Source organism: Cavia porcellus, unplaced genomic scaffold (assembly GCF_034190915.1).
Source record: "Cavia porcellus strain 051 isolate PalLab524CR breed Dunkin Hartley unplaced genomic scaffold, mCavPor4.1 scaffold_18, whole genome shotgun sequence".
In the NCBI taxonomy this organism is placed as follows: Eukaryota; Metazoa; Chordata; class Mammalia; order Rodentia; family Caviidae; genus Cavia; species Cavia porcellus.
Genome location: NW_026947501.1, coordinates 26,104,634 through 26,120,333, shown reverse-complemented (window position 1 = coordinate 26,120,333; position 15,700 = coordinate 26,104,634). Strand labels below are relative to the sequence as shown.

At 40.1% G+C, this 15,700-nt stretch overlaps 1 protein-coding gene and 1 pseudogene across 2 annotated transcripts in view; one reads left to right on the top strand and one right to left on the bottom strand.

Annotated features, from left to right (window-relative positions):
* Nucleotides 1–14,948, top strand: part of Exoc6b (exocyst complex component 6B) — a 541,291-nt gene extending 526,343 nt beyond the window's left edge. For both annotated transcript variants that reach the window (XM_003469003.5, XM_063230357.1), the window contains 2 exons: nt 6,938–7,050; nt 11,523–14,948. In XM_003469003.5, coding sequence (XP_003469051.1) covers nt 6,938–7,050; nt 11,523–11,649 — 240 coding nt within the window. In that variant the 3' untranslated portion in view covers nt 11,650–14,948. The remainder of the gene's footprint in view (nt 1–6,937; nt 7,051–11,522) is intronic.
* On the bottom strand, nt 2,013–2,113 carry LOC111756581 (U6 spliceosomal RNA; annotated as a pseudogene).
* Nucleotides 14,949–15,700: the final 752 nt, after the last annotated feature.

The following is a 15,700-nucleotide window of genomic DNA, read 5'->3' as shown; positions in this document are numbered from 1 at the left end:
GAGGTGGCTGGATCTAAAATGTGTGCCTCTGGGATCAAGGGTGTGTAACTACTAAATCAGTACATCAGTTGGCTTGGTACAGTTCTGGCTGGGATCAAGGATGAGTGCTGCACCTGCCCTAGGACAGGTCGTTTGCATAAAATGTAAAAGAAAGAGAGCTAATGTTCAACAGCATAAGTGTCTACCTGGCAAGCATGAGGTCATGAGTTCAATCCCTGGGGGGGGGGGGGAGGAAGGAAGGAAGGAAGGAAGGAAGGAAAGAAAAAAGAAAGAAAGAAAGAAAAGAAAAGAAAGAAAGAACTTTAGTTGTCAGATGTTTTGTCTCAACAATGAGAAAAAGTAACTAAGACAATAGCTAATATGCAACTGGTCACTGGTACAGAGCCTAATGAAGCCTCCATCCACTGGAGCGGGGCTGCCAAGAAAGCAGGGAGCCACGTAGCCTGTACCCTGCCCTTTTCCTCTGTCCTCCGCCAGGTAAAAGAGAAGATCAGATCTTCCTAGGAATTTCAGGAGCCATCGTATTGAGTGACCACTGTTACAAGGTTCAAGTGTAAGCCAGACTCCTCAATCTATAGAAAGCCAGAGGAGCTTGGAACCTCTCCCCACCCCAGTTTTAATGCCTGTGGGAAATCCAAAAGTGCCCTTCAGATTTCTGTAAATCCTTAGAGACCTTCCATCTTCTTGCCTCCTGGGTTCCCATTTCACAGTGCTGTTTTATAGCTTTCTAGGTGTGAAATCCAGCTGCTATGACATACACACATACATGTACACAGAGAAAAGTCATTCACCTGAGTAACTGGGAACAAAATAGATTTGTCTAAAGACTGACATGGAAGGAGTAGGTTTGGAGGGGAGATTATGTCACATTTTGCCCAGCAACAGCTGTGTAAAAACTATTTATTAGATATACCAGGTTTCCAGCCTACAGTGACCTCAGGGATTTCCTTCTTAGCCCTTCTCATACATACTTGCTGAGCCTCTTGTCTTCACATTCTGCTTCTCATGACCAGTGTAACAATCTCCTTACACTTTTTCTAGTAGATATTTTGGTGCCTTGAAGATCTCACCTAAACACGTCTCTCTTTCTAAAGAATTTGGTGCTAGTTGCCCAGATAATGAAATATTTCCCATTTCATTACAAATAGAAGGATTTCTTAAAGCCATTTTATTTTCTTCCTTTTTTCAATTTAATATAGTATATATCTCACATTTGAAGAAAAAAATCTCAAAGTACACTGCTCTCCCTGCACTGGTTTTTGAGACAGATTGCAAAAGATCATGGTGAATATTTAGGTTTTCCTGGCCCTTTGGTCTCTGCCATAACTATGTATCTCAGTTGTTATACCACAAAAACATCTATGACAATGGAAAAAAAAAGAACATGTCTGTGTTTTAATAAAACTTTAAACAGTTTTTCATTCCTAAATCAAGAAAAAAGCAGGTAGCAACCTTAATAATAAAAACTTGGAAAACCTCCAGGCTAAAATTCTCTTCTCAGCATATGAAGCTATTTATTGCTGGTTTAATTTGTCCTAACAATTTCCACTGCACTGTGAGAGACTCAGCCAAGTTAAATTCCTTGCCTGACACCCCAGCCTCACCTTTTTCAGTCCTCAGCTACCTACCTCAGGTTTAGATGCCCTTCTTTTGAACTTTTTTGTACCCTATTAGAATATCTCGCAGAGTATCACTATCCCTTTGTATCTGTTTATTCACCAGACAGTTCCTCAAGAGTAAAGATGTTGTTTTATTGTCTTTTCCTGTGGAGTGCCTAAGAGTACCTGATACATGTCTGTAATCCCAGTGCTCTGGAGGCTGAGGCAGGAGGATTGCTGTGAATTTGAGTCCAGCCTGGGTTACAAACTAAGTTCAAGGTCAGCCTGAATGGCATAGCAAGACCCTGTCTCAAAAAGATAGAGAGAGAGAGAGAGAGAGAGAGAGAGAGAGAGAGAGAGAGAAGGAGGTGGGAGTAGTACCTTTACTGTGCAGAAACCCATCAGTTCTAATTGAAACACGTGATGGAGGTTAATATCTTGTGTTGTCCTTGCACAGGGCCATGCTCTTCTCTGTATCATTCTAACTTCAGTATATGTGCTGCTAAAGTGAGCACAATATAGAATGCTTCACAAATTTGTGTATAATATCACTAATAATGAGATACACTAACATCTCGTACTGTACTGCCTGGGTTGATGTCTTAAAAAGAGCATTGTATGACTTCTGTGGTATTTTGGGGTGGGAATGCATAACTCCAATCCAGAAGAGTCTTTTGTTGTTTGTTTGTTTGTTTGTTTGTTTTTGGAGGCAGAGCCTCACTACATAGTTCAGGCTGGCCTTGAAGTTGCTATGGCCTGAAACTCACAGCTATCCTCCTGCCTCAGCCTCCTGAGTGCTAGGATAACAGATGTGTGCCACAATGCCCAGCCAATCCAGAGTCTCTTAACCTTGGAAATGTTGATGTTTTGGGTCAGGTGGTTCTTTGTTGTGAGCATTGCCTTTTGCACTATACAATGTCTGATGGAATTCATGACTCAACCCACTGGGCACCAGTACCAGCACCACTGTTATGACCCTAGTCTTGTGACAATGAGAAATGTCTCCAGATACTCTACGTGTACCTTGGGAAGCAAAAACCTTTTTCTGGATGGGAAATTCTGCCTTAATCTAATCATGAGAAAATAGTAGGCAAGCCCAAAGTGAGGGAAATTATACAAAATAAATGTCTACATATAAGCTTAAGATTTTGAAAGATAAGACTGAAAAAACTAACAGGTTGGAAGACACTGAGAAGGCATGCTGACCAAATGCAATATGGAACATTCTATCAGATTCCAGAACAGGAAGAGGACATTAGTAGAAAATCTGGTGAAACCGAAATAAAGTCTCAGGTGTAAGAAACAGAAAGTATAAATAAGAACCAGAATGTATAATAGAAATTGTGAAATAGGAAGAAATTGATCAAAAGGAAAAGGGAACTAGAAAAACAGAAAGGAAGGAAAGAAAAGAAAGAAATAAGAAAAGAAGGATAAAATGGAAACAAAGCTTTGTAAATAGGAAGAGGGAGGAGGTGTTGAAAGGAGAAGAGAGAAAGGGGGGAAAGAAGAATCAAGATATATCATGTACAGAAATAAATTCCCCACAATTAACGTAGTTATTATATGCATCTAAATTGTCCCAATAAACTTAATTTTAAAAAGTGCTACTCAGGAAAAAAGAAAAGAAATTGAAATCAAGTTGTAAGTGAGAAATTTCACTATGGTAATGTAAGACCTAAACATTAAAGAAGATAATTAGTAGGTATAGAGGAACTATGGAAACTATTCTTGCAACATTTATATAAATCTAAAGTTATTCCAAAATAAAAAGCTTTTTGGCAAGGGATTTAGCTGATTGGCATAAGCGCCTGCCTGATAGGTGCAAGGTTGTGAGTTTGATCCCCAGCAGCAAAAATATAAAAATAAAAAGCTAAGAAAACAATCTACTGATGCTACCAAAATGTAGGTAAATTTTCTGCATTGAACTCTATGACAAAGATATAAGACTGATTGTTTGATATTGCTGAGATGATTTCAGTCCTTGAGACACTGATAACCGGAATAAATTTAAAGTACATGCATGTGTGTGTGTGTGTGCTGTTTAAATTTTATTAAAAATAAAAAACTGCAAAACTCAGTTGGTGATTCAAAAAAATGAACAGCTAGCATGTCATTTAATAGCATGGAACTAATTTGGCTTTGATTGAAGTTATTTATGTTTTTCTTTTTTTTCCTATGTGATAGGAAACCACTCATTTTGATATTACTTGAGAGGTCCAGCTCAGTTCTTGCACATATTACACACTTTAAAAGTGTTTGCTGAATTCAGTGGATTTTTATTTTCCTTAGGGAAATCTGAGACAACCAAATCTGTTTTATTATTTGTATTTCAGATTCTGTAACAGTGGACTTTAGGTTTCTTCACTTGAACTTTTTAAACTTCAAGTTATCATTTCGTGCAACTTTTATAAAATATAAACAGCATATATTGCAGACATAAAGCATGGTTTGCAAATTCTGTCAGAAGCCATTACATGGAGAAACAATTATTTTAGCAATGATTTTACAAACAGGTAAAAAGTCATCAAAAATCAATTTTCAAGAAATCTAAGAGCTGGAAGAAACCTGGTCATGAGAAGAATAAGGATATAAGGAGCGGCTTTCTTTAATGAACTGTCCTTGTGGTTGTGTTAGCAAGTTGTCCACCCCATGCACACTCATCAGTCTTACGTGCTCTAACCAATCTTTTAGCTATGGACCTTCTTGGCTAGCCCAGGGCACAGTTTCCCAGTGTGCACTGCTTCTCTCTGATGAGGCTGATGCTTGACTAAAACTGTTTTAAGTACTACTTTGTCCATAGGCCACTTAACTCTGTTCAACTCTTTGCTGAAGTCTCAAACTAATCCTAAAATATAGGTTGAGTAGAATACCGAAGGTACACATGGCCATAAAAGAGATACTCAGGATACATTTAGACAGTCTCCAGATGTGCCTTAAACACTAAATCACATGAGAAAGCTACTCCTTTTTAGGCTTTTTAGTGGTGAGGAGACTGTCTTACTGTGGGGCTAGTATTTATCTTCTGTTTATAGCAAATACAGTGGTTTTCCATTTATGATAGTGATATAAAGTGTTCTTTCAAGTTTTTCTTAAAATTAAAGAATAGATAGTAAAAATAAAAATTATGACATAATTAGTAATACATGTGCCATGAAGGTATGATAACAATTGTGAAAATGATGCTTCATAATAAAATTTGGGAAATAATGATCTTTGGTTCTGTCCCCCACTTCTAATCTGTTTGTTCACCACTTACTTATCAAGATACAAGATGCTGAAGTGGACATATAGTATGTTAATTTCTGTAAAAGAATAAAAGGAGAGATAAGAAAGAATATGTGTGTGTGTGTGTGTGTGTGTGTGTGTGTGTGCTTTATCTTTACAAATAGCAACATAGGAAGAACAAACTAAAAACAGGAAAGTTGGTGACTTATAGAACAAAGGAGATTGAGGTGAGAGGAGTATGGTAAAGGAAGGAATGATACTTCTCCACGTTAATCTTTTTGTACAGTTTTGACTTTAGGAAGCATGTTAATGCCCTACATACTCAAAAAATTAGGATAGGCCTCAAACTAAAAACAAATGAAAAAGAAAGATCTTAATTGCATTTAGATGAATATTGTAACTACACTAAAAGAGGAGAAAAAAGGCTTATAAACACATTATTTGATATTATACATTTTGTCTTCACATGGGAGTAAGAACTGCAAACAAATCTTGAACTTATTTTTAGTAGCATTTTTTAGTGCCAGGTACAAACAATTCAGAAACCATGTAGCTATATTCTAGGATTGAACAAATGAAATGATGAATTGAACACTAGGATTCTCACTGAGGAAGACCAAAAAAAAAGAGTGAATGAATTAGAACCGAGGATATTGATATGGCGTTATAATTTCTAAAATGTGTTTGTGTACGTTTGTATATTTACATGCACATTATTCTCAACTCTGCTAATTTCTCCTCAAGAGCAGTGAACAAAGGCACTCTGGTAAATAACCCAAATCTTGATCTCCAATAACATTCCTACTAAAAGTTTCCTCAGAGAAAAGAATGATTGCAGAGATGGGGAGGAGAGATGCAACATGAGCCTGTAACTTCGTAGAATGCCAGAAAGTACTGGAAAAAAAAAAAAAAAAAAAAAAAAAAGGAGGTTTGTCACAGAAAGCTATGCTTCTGTGTGGAGGGACTCACATTTGCCAAATCTGAGATGATTTCAGTACCAAAACAATAGACATAGCAATGAATATAAGCCATTGAAAAGCAGGATACCATTAATCCATATCAATAATCATTTGATAAATATACTAGTAAGAGGAGAAGAAAGAGCAGTTCCTCACAGTATAATGAGTGACAAGTGATAAACATGAAGAGGATTGTGTTGAAATAGCATGAGTTTGCAACTAACATGGTTAATATTGGATCAGGCAAGAATCTTCACTGCTAAATATAAGTTTTAATCAGGAGTACTGTATTTTTGTGGTTTTAAATAGTCTTCCAAACTGTTTATTAGTTGCAGTGGGAAGCATAACTAGACAGTGAAGAAATCAGACAACATCTTGACCAGGTGATAAAATTACCACCAGCAAGGGACAGACGAATACTACATGCCCTCAGATGTGTTATCCTGAGGAGTACATGGCATTGCTTACATAGTATTCTGTTCAGGAATGCATGTCTTTAATCTTACGAGAACATGTCAGACAAAACCAAGTCGAGAAAAAAAATGGAGGCAGGGGGGTTATATTCTTCAAAAAATATCAATATCATATAAGAAAGGAAAAGGCAGTGAGAATATTCCAGACTAAAGGAGACTAAGACTAAAGACACATGACAACAAAGTATAATTATGGATCCTAAGCTGTGTCATGTAATGAATCAATAACAGAAAGGCTATAAAGGACTTGGGTCAGTCTACAGAATTGAATATGCATAGTATCAATTTTAATAATCAGAGGTTAAAAGTTTGCTATAGCACTGGGCTACATCCACTTTTATTCATAAATTGCTTGATGCTGGTCCTCTAGAATGGTGCTTGGCATGTGGAAGGCATTAGATGAGTATTTATTAAATAAATTATAAATGGTTACCATGAATCTTGTGTTTTAGATCACTCCAGCCTTTACAGGCCTGCTTCTGCAGGCTTACTACTGACGTTTACTCTTAGTGATGTCACTGTGCTATGGCAGCAACCATTTTCTAATGTTTCCTCATTATGTTTTAGTTGTCCCATAGTCTGTAGTCACTTTTCTCTTGTACTTGTTCAAATGTATTTTCTGGGCATCCTGGTTTGTCTTATCCCTGATTAATCCCTGATGTGGGATTTGGATGTTTTTCAGCTTTTGGATCTCTTCATCCAGTGGGACTGGTCCACCTACCTTGCTGATTATGGCCAGCCCAACTGCAAGTACCTACGGGTAAACCCTGTAACAGCTCTGACGCTGCTTGAGAAGTGAGTACCCAGCCCAGTGGCCTATACTGGGAAGAGGGGGAATTGGGATAAGGGGATGTTGTCAGGGTAATTTTCCTGGTATCAACCTTGAAAAGCTTCCTTGTTCTTGAAGTGCTCATAGGTACTATCAGCCATCTCAATCAGTGTATGTGGCAGGCCAGCCTTCTTCTTATAGCTTCTTAATTCTGGAGCCCAACAAGTGAGCCCAAATACAGAGACCTCTAACAGTACTACTAGACTCGATGACAGTACCAGACTCTGACAATGATACCATCAGCCTAATGGGGCAAAGTGTCTTTAAAGCAAATAAGAGATGAAAGAAAACTGGCTTAGTTTAGTTTAGGATTCCAGCTCATCTGGTGAGCACAGTGCAAATGGTCACAGATACCTGGGCTATGTTGATAGCTAAAGCATCCCTGCAGAGCAGGTGGTTTGTCTGATTCTTACCACAGAAGTCCTAGTAATTACTGAAACTTTCATCTGCTCTGAACTTTGGCCAGAGTGAGTTTTATTATGCTTACTTCCCCAAGAAAGCTCAACAGCCAGTAAAAGTTGTTCTGCCAAAAGCTGTAGTCTCTCTGAAGCAAGTACTACCTCTTGAATTGGGTTAACCAGATCCAGAACACCCCAGAGCTAACTAATACATCACCCAGAAGCCAGCATCTGCATGCATTGTGGCCTATCTCTGGCTTTTGCTCACCTAGCAAGAGCTGGCATACGAAAGATCATGACTCATGTAAAAAGGCAGCTTTCTCTTAGAATTGTAATGACTGATCAGAAAAGCACCCTGCATTTAGGGAGTGCAGAAAGTCTACATATATGACCAGTCAAGCTTATCTCAAATCCTAGGAAGGCAAAGCCCAGAGTAAGGAGGTTAGAGCAGAGCCTGAAGAAGAGGAAATCAAAGTGTAAATCTTTCATACTGTGTGCAGTGATACAGGGAGAGAAAGGAAGAAAATGGAGGGAAGGCAAGAGCAGGATGCAGCACTAAGTGTTTAGAAGCAAGAGACTGACATGGTGTCAGGAATGATGTTTCCATTTTAACTTTGTTTCCCATCGTTCTCTCTCCCACTGACCTTCCTCCCTAGGATATCTAGAGAGTAAGTATATTATTCACTTGGGCCTTTTCCACCCTCTGAGGCAAGTCCTACTGGTTTCCTCATTGACACTAATAATTACACTAAAATCCTTACCCTGTAAATTTCCCCCCACCCTGACATACTAATCTACTAAACCAGCCAGGTGCCAACTGGCTGGCTACCACCCCATGCTTGGTCCTCAGAGTGGCCCTTGGCTTACCAATTCCTTTGGGGTGGGAGTAGCAGGGATTTTTTTCCCCAAGTGCCCACTAAAGGATTGTTCCCACTCTGCTTTCTGGCACACTTGGTGCTTTTACCAGTACAGAGCCTAAACTTCAGCTCTGACAAAAAGAACTCCTAAGCACTTTCCCTACCTCCTAGTGGTAAGGCCCATGGCTTTAAGATCTGACACCTGAGTCTCCAAGGGAAAATTCTCTTTACAGGTAAGGCCTGATGCCAGAAATAAGGAAACATTTTGACTTTTGAGTTGGTTCTGAAATGGTTACATTATGTATCTAAATGGGTTCTGAGATTCCCTCAGGTCAGTTACTTCTCTAAGGAGCCATTTACTCCTCTGTTCCTGAGAATCTGTAAATCCAGAATGTACAGGCTCATCCACTTCCTATAGATCAGCAATGGGCTAAAATAATCAGCCTCTGTTTACCATTCTGAAGGCCTAACCAATAATACAGCTATGTCCTAGTCCTAGCAATCAACAGAGTTTTAAAAGCTTCCTTCCAAACACCATAAGGAAAAGGCTACTCAGATCACTTAAAATACACATCTTCCAGACTCCTAGGAATCAATTCCTTTACCTGATCCATTCCTGCTTGCCCACAGCTAGCTTCACTGAGCTTGACTGTCTCTTCTGTCTGGCCCTTCTTAGCAGGATGAGAAATAGAAAAACTCAAATACCTGCTGAAGACATTCAGGAAAAAAAAAAGAGAGAGAGAGAGAGAGACCTCATCGATAAATGATCATAGCTACAATATAAGAGGATATCAGGCTTACAGAATGGGCTGGGAAATGGAGAGTTTTGGCTTGGGAATATTACTGAGTACAAACCTGCATGTCACTATTGCAGGGCATGTAGGTTTACCCATGCAGTGCCTAATTCCATGCTTTAATGGCCAAGAAATCTTTGCCTTTGGAGTAGAGTCTGCCCTGGTCTTCACTTCTACAGCAAAGGCTGCTCTGGCTGCCTATCCCTGGGCTGCTTCAAGGAGTTACGGAATTAATGATCACATAGGACATTAAACAAAAAGTCAGTGATACAGAAAGTAATTTTTCTTCATTTCCTCATCCTTTTTCCTTTGTTTTGTATTACTGTTCTTTAGATTTATAGCATAGCCCAGTGTAGAAGGGGAATCTTCTCTGGGATCATCTAAAATGAGACCAGTTCTACAAACAAAATTGTACAACTAGTATGTAAGGGATGAAATACTATCATCATCACTAGAGCCTTGAGAACCTGTCTGCTTTTTTTTCATCCAAGCCAAGTCACCCCTCCTTCCTCCTGGAAGCACAGACCTCCACATTTGGGTGGTGATTCTGAATGTGTTTAATGAGCAGTTCCAACCCCGAAGAGCTACTTTGAGCTTAAATTAAGGAGAAAAGTCTCAATTAGTTTTAGCTGCCACCATTAGTAAGAGTTCTACAGCTGTGGTTCTCATCAGGACTTTTTTTTTTTGCCACATATAGTACCTTTATGAAGTATATATATTCTGGAATATATGACATACCATATGCTTATTGTATATATGATAATAGTACATACATATAGCAGACATAAATGCCTTTGTGGAATCTCTGCACTTTTGACCCACTGACCTTTATTCTGCCCCTTTTGCAAACCATAGCCCACTGCGAGGGCGGGGGGAGGCCCAGACTTAGGCAGTTGGGAAGTATACCTGGGAATAATTTATACTTCACTGTCAGCCTCCTTCCCTTCTCTCTTACAGACTATCTCCATGCAGCCCAGGTAGCATTGAAGTAAGAGAGCTGGCCCAGCTCCTAGGAAGTGATGTAAAGACTAGTCTGCCCTGTCCCAGAGAAATTGGTCTGTCCACTGTCCTTAATTCTCCAACACTAAAAGTAGTCATGGGCTGAGGCTGGTGTGGAGAGACTGGAACTAGAGTTAATTATCACTAGTAGATGATAGGGGGATCTAGACAAGCACATTTATAGATTTTTGTCAAAATGCCTTGTTCAAGACTTGGAGATTCTGTGACTGTCTTTGTTACTTTTCTCTCGTTGTTCAGACAAAATACCAGATGCCCAAAATGAAGTAAGGAAAGGTTTATTTATCTTACAGCTTTTGGAGGTTTCAGTCTATATTCAGCTGGCTCCAAGACAGAATGGCATAGTAAAGGATAGCCATTCATGGTAGCTACAAGTGACAAGAGTGAAAAGACAAAATGGAGAAAAACCAACTTCCCTCCCTTATATTGTATGTTGGCTGCTCACCCCTGGGCAGGTGCAGCACTCACATCAGCAATCCCAGTGCTAGACAACCAACCAGTCACAAATATTAGATTCAGCCACCTCCATGACTGCATGAGCCTTTGGGGGGACATTTAAACAAACCACAACAGTGACAGTTGCTTGCTTCCCAGGTAGAGTTCTGCATCTCACAGAACCACTGGCCAGAACTGCCAATTATTGGTACTCTAGGAATAGTGTCATCTGTGGAGCTTCACTGACCCAAAGATCAAAAGTCTGAGAATATAGACAGCTATAATTCAAGGGCTTTTGCTTGAAACCCTGGTTTCTCAAGTGAGAGAATATTCTACTTTTGGTGCTTTCTTTCCTTAACATTGTACTTGCTTAGTCACCTGACTGCCTGTCGGGGCCTTCCTCTGAGACCAAAGAACAGAGATTAATTAGTCAAGCCCTAATTTCTTTAGGGATGGGAGAAAAGAACCAACTAGAATGAATGTTAGAAATACACAGTGACTTTTAGTTATTCATGTTTTCTTGGAATTGCTAGTTTTATGAACATTTTCTCTGTAAGGTCCCAATAGATTCATGAATAATGAGTGGATCCTGGACCTTCTGTAAGGGCTTAAGGGCTTAATGCCCTGCAGAGCTGTATCATGTCTCATACTCCTATATCAGGTGCATACCTGGGGAGAGAAGGGTATGAATGAAGTGGGTAGATGTAAGAGGAACAAGAAGATTGGTCCTCCAAAGCTGGCTTTTGACTGTCCCAAATGTGACTGAAATTGGGAGGGCTGAGCATAACAAAAGGGCGGCTTCCAGATCAGTAGGTAAGTACAGGCCTAGCAATGGGAAAGGCGGGCCTCTTCCACACTCAGGCCACCCTACTTTCTGCAGTTTCTCTTTTAACATCTCTTCAAATGCTTGTCCCTCTTTCTTTCCTTCTCTGTTTAGGATGAAGGATACTAGCCGCAAGAACAACATGTTTGCACAGTTTCGGAAAAATGAGCGAGACAAACAGAAGTTGATTGACACTGTGGCCAAACAGCTTCGAGGACTCATCAGCAGCCACCACTCGTGAAGGCTGGCCTCAGCTTTCAGTGGCTACTTCCTGCAGCTCCACATTCTAGGATCCAGCTCAAGCTGGCACTGCTTTTGTGCATTCTTCTTCAAAGAGAACATATGTATTTTTTTATTAACCCTGTACAGTATTCACATAATCTTTTCCTGATAAAAGAGACATAAGGATAAGCAAGTACATAAAATTTTGCTAGGTGGGGACTTGGAAGGTTATTTCTACACTGTATCATCCTAGAAAAAGTGGTATCATCATTCCAAATGTGATGAACCACTACTCATCCATGGTTCTACAGTTTAGTGCTGGAGCCCAGGAACTAGCCAGAAAAGTGGGTGCTTTTTTTGGGAGGTAAGATGAGTAACCAAAAGGATGATAAAATATATCCTGTTTACTCCTGAGTGCCCATTTACCACCTACATGAGGCTGATCCTGCCTTGTGCAAGGAAAGGGGCCTATCAAACATTACTATTTAATGCACTAAAGACAGTTAAAGTGTCCATCTCTCGTCTGCTGACTTTCATTGACTGGTAAACAAGCACGGCTTGTGGTAAGGTGACCACTTGACTTCAGTCTCCCAAGGATGTAGTTTTTTAGCCCTGATCTGACCCAGGGATTTTCCTGCTTATTTTTGTATTGACAGGATAAACAGCAGTACCATTGGATCACACGATTCACTGCTCTCACCTTGGGAGTGTTGGGTCTCAGCCTAGGGTGTTTTTCGGGAAAAAGCAAATGGTTTGAACTAGAGCCCTAGTCCTTTTCCTCTTTACCTTATTCTCTTCTATTATGGTCAGAGCACTTGGTTCAAAATGTAGGTGAACAGTTATTTCTGTAGATTCTCACAGAAAGAGTCACAACTTGCTTCCAGCCAATACCATTGAGATTGGTCAGATCTCAGAAGCCTAAAAGTAGCCCTTCCTTTATCCTTACATAAAACCCAAGGATTACTTAAAATGTTCATTTCTGTTTAAAAACAACTTTCTGGCTACTATCTTTAAAGGAAATGTCACTTGCTCTGCATGGAGGCAGCCATGGCTGGACTAGGGAAGAAAGCACTGCCACAGTAGACAGGGCCAACTGTGGCTAGAGGTGTGTTGCCTCTGGCCCAGTTGCAATTTTTACTTGATTATATATGGGACACAAAGCTATTCTTTGTCAAGCCCATGGCTTCCATTCTTTTTTGAGACCCATTCCCAAAGCCACTTTTTGGACTCATCTGAGAATAATTACCTGTAACCCTGTCCCCCAAACTCTGGAGTCTAAACTAACTTAACTAGGAGGCTGTATCTATTGTAACAGATGGACTCTGGAGCCTTGAGGTAAGGGCCTGCACTAAGATCAGTTAGAGGAATTGACACTTTCAGACACTTCACAAAGATGCTACTACAACTACTGGTAATAGTATACTTGTACATCACCATACAATGACCAATAGGCCATGTGGGAATTTCCAGATTGGATTAGTGGGAAGTGAGACTTACCAAACAGAATTTTGCACAATTTTTATCAGCTATTGAGTTGCATCTGAGAAGGGAAGTGCTTCCTTTTCCTTTTTCATTTCCCAGCCTCTGCCATTATCATCATATCTTGAAAACCATAGAAAAGAAAATGTACATTCTATGGGTAGCGCTCTTCAAAGCTGGAACAACGAGGCTGCAGCCAAGTTCTGCAAAAGCATGTAACACTTAGCCTATGGGCTAGGCAGTTGGCCCTGGGTTTTAGAAAGAAGGTTAGGGTTTTAAAAACTTGATAAGCCAAAGGAAGGCAGGGGTCCATAAGAATGAGACCCAAGAGATTCCAAGCCCTGAACTTTGCTGCAAAAAGTGAGAAATGGTTACACTAATCTGAAGTCCTATTACTTGAGAAGAACCCTAAATATCCTCCCCTTCTTTACTAGTACTCAGTTTATTAGAAGATCTCTTCAGCTTTGTATGCTGAGACTTTGAATGGATTGGAATGGATTTCAAGCATGGCACTGCATTCATACTGCTAGAGTCATCGCTGCTGGTCTACTTACAAAACTGCCCTGGACGAACTGTACTATAAAGGAAAAGGTGAACAGCATGGAGAAATAGGGGCTACATTACACTTTGACACTAAGTCCTGCTACAAGAAAAGCTTGTTCAAGCACAAGACTCATAAGGATGGACCCTTGGGTGTGTCTCGTCTTCCTTCTCCATCTGCCTTTACTCCTCCCTAACAAAGCAAACCAACATGCTGCTTCTGAGTGTATATAGAGACATGCCCTTAGTGGCCCAGGAAAGGTAAAAACAGAGACCATCAATGTTAGGGGGTTTTGAATTGGTGAAGTGGGAGTTTCTTAGTTTTGTCTGCAGCTCTATAGCTGAGCTACCACTTGAAAAGACTTACGTGAAGTATATGTGTTCATGACACTCGCACTCCTCATATCTGGCCTCACATGCCTACCTATATACCCCAGTGCCCCAGAGAGCAAAAACTTAAGCCTTCTGCCTTCTGGTCACTATGAACCTTTGTCCATGTACCTAAAAAACCCAGATCTATGTTTCTAAAGAGATTCTGGCTTGGGACCCCCTGTGGGTTTCAGTAGTAATACAGACAGCTTGTGTAGTTTTAACACTTATAGCAAAGTCTCTTTGAGCAGACTGGGTAATATTATTGCAGGTGGGGAAGAACGAGAAGACCTGGAATTAGAACCAGCAAAATCACCATTGGCAAAAGGAATGTACAGCCCATAGGGAGTATTCCTGGTGATTTTATTGTATACCAGACCAGTCTCCCTGCCCTCAAAGTCATCTAGCTTTGCTGCATACTTGACAAGTGCTTGCTTATCAAGTCCTAGACCCAGGGAAGGAGTGGCATTGGCCAGTGATCTTCCTCAGGTCTGTGAATACTCTCTGGGGGCTGCTTCAGAAATTCCTCTACCTGAGTCTCCCTTCTCCAAGGACTTGTCTTACTGCTTCAATTGCCTCTTTTCTTTCTTTTCTTTTCTTTTTTTTTCTTTTGTTTTTTCCATTCTTTTTCTATTTCCTTCCTCTTCTTTGTTTGCTTGCACTTGCAATGAATTTTTCACTGATATGTTGGAAATGGCCTTTTTATTTTGCACAAGTAGTTACACGTTTATGGGGAAATTTTAGTGATGTCTGTTTTTAACTCTAAAGGGAACATTTTCTTTAAAACTTTCTGGTAAAGCTACTGATGCAAATGGGCCACGTGGTTAGGGGAAAGCGCCTCTATGGAAAGAGCATGTTTATTCCTCTTGTACATTTTCCTCTTTTAATTGCTATTAAACGAGAAAGCCTTCATACCTGTTTCAAAAGCTACAGTGTTGTCGCGTGGGTTTTTTGTTCTTCCATAACTTTCGCAGTGTAGGTGTGGTTTGTGATAGACAGCAAAGGCAAACACTGATTTCCCACTCAGCTGGACTGAGGAGTAGGGTAGGCAGGATCCTGGTGTAAAGGGAAAGCCTATCTCCACACAAGGCAAGGAGCTGTTGTGGCCTTGGACTCCCTGACTCCTGGGTTAATGTTCCCATTTATTTAGCTACAACTGATATCATCAAGAGGAATAATTTGAAATGTCTAATTTATGAAGAATGCTAAGCCAGGCAATGTCAGGTCCAGTGAGTTTTGAAAATCAACCCTATTTGGAAAGGCTTCCTCAAGATGGGAAGCAAACCCAGCCTGGAAGAGGAGGAAAAACAAGCCTGTTTGAAAAGCTCTGTTGGAAAGAGAAGCAGGATGTCAATTAGCTGATGAATTAATTCAATTCAAATTTGAGTACGCTGTGAAAATATTTGAGGTACAGACTACATTGCAGCACAAAATTGGCACAAACCTGGTATGTGCTGGGAAGATAATGAAAAATCTACTAAGTATACTTGGAATCATGGTTAGTAAGACCAGAATATCAGTGTAGCATCTCACAACCTGTTTATCTCTTGATCTGTCATGGAAGCCATGGAAAGAGGCCAGGAAGAATGTTTTCAGTTATGTCTTCTTGTATGATGAGCTTTCACACCTGAGAGACCTGGATTTCTATCCCTACACTACTGCTAACTAGCTGGGTGACCTTG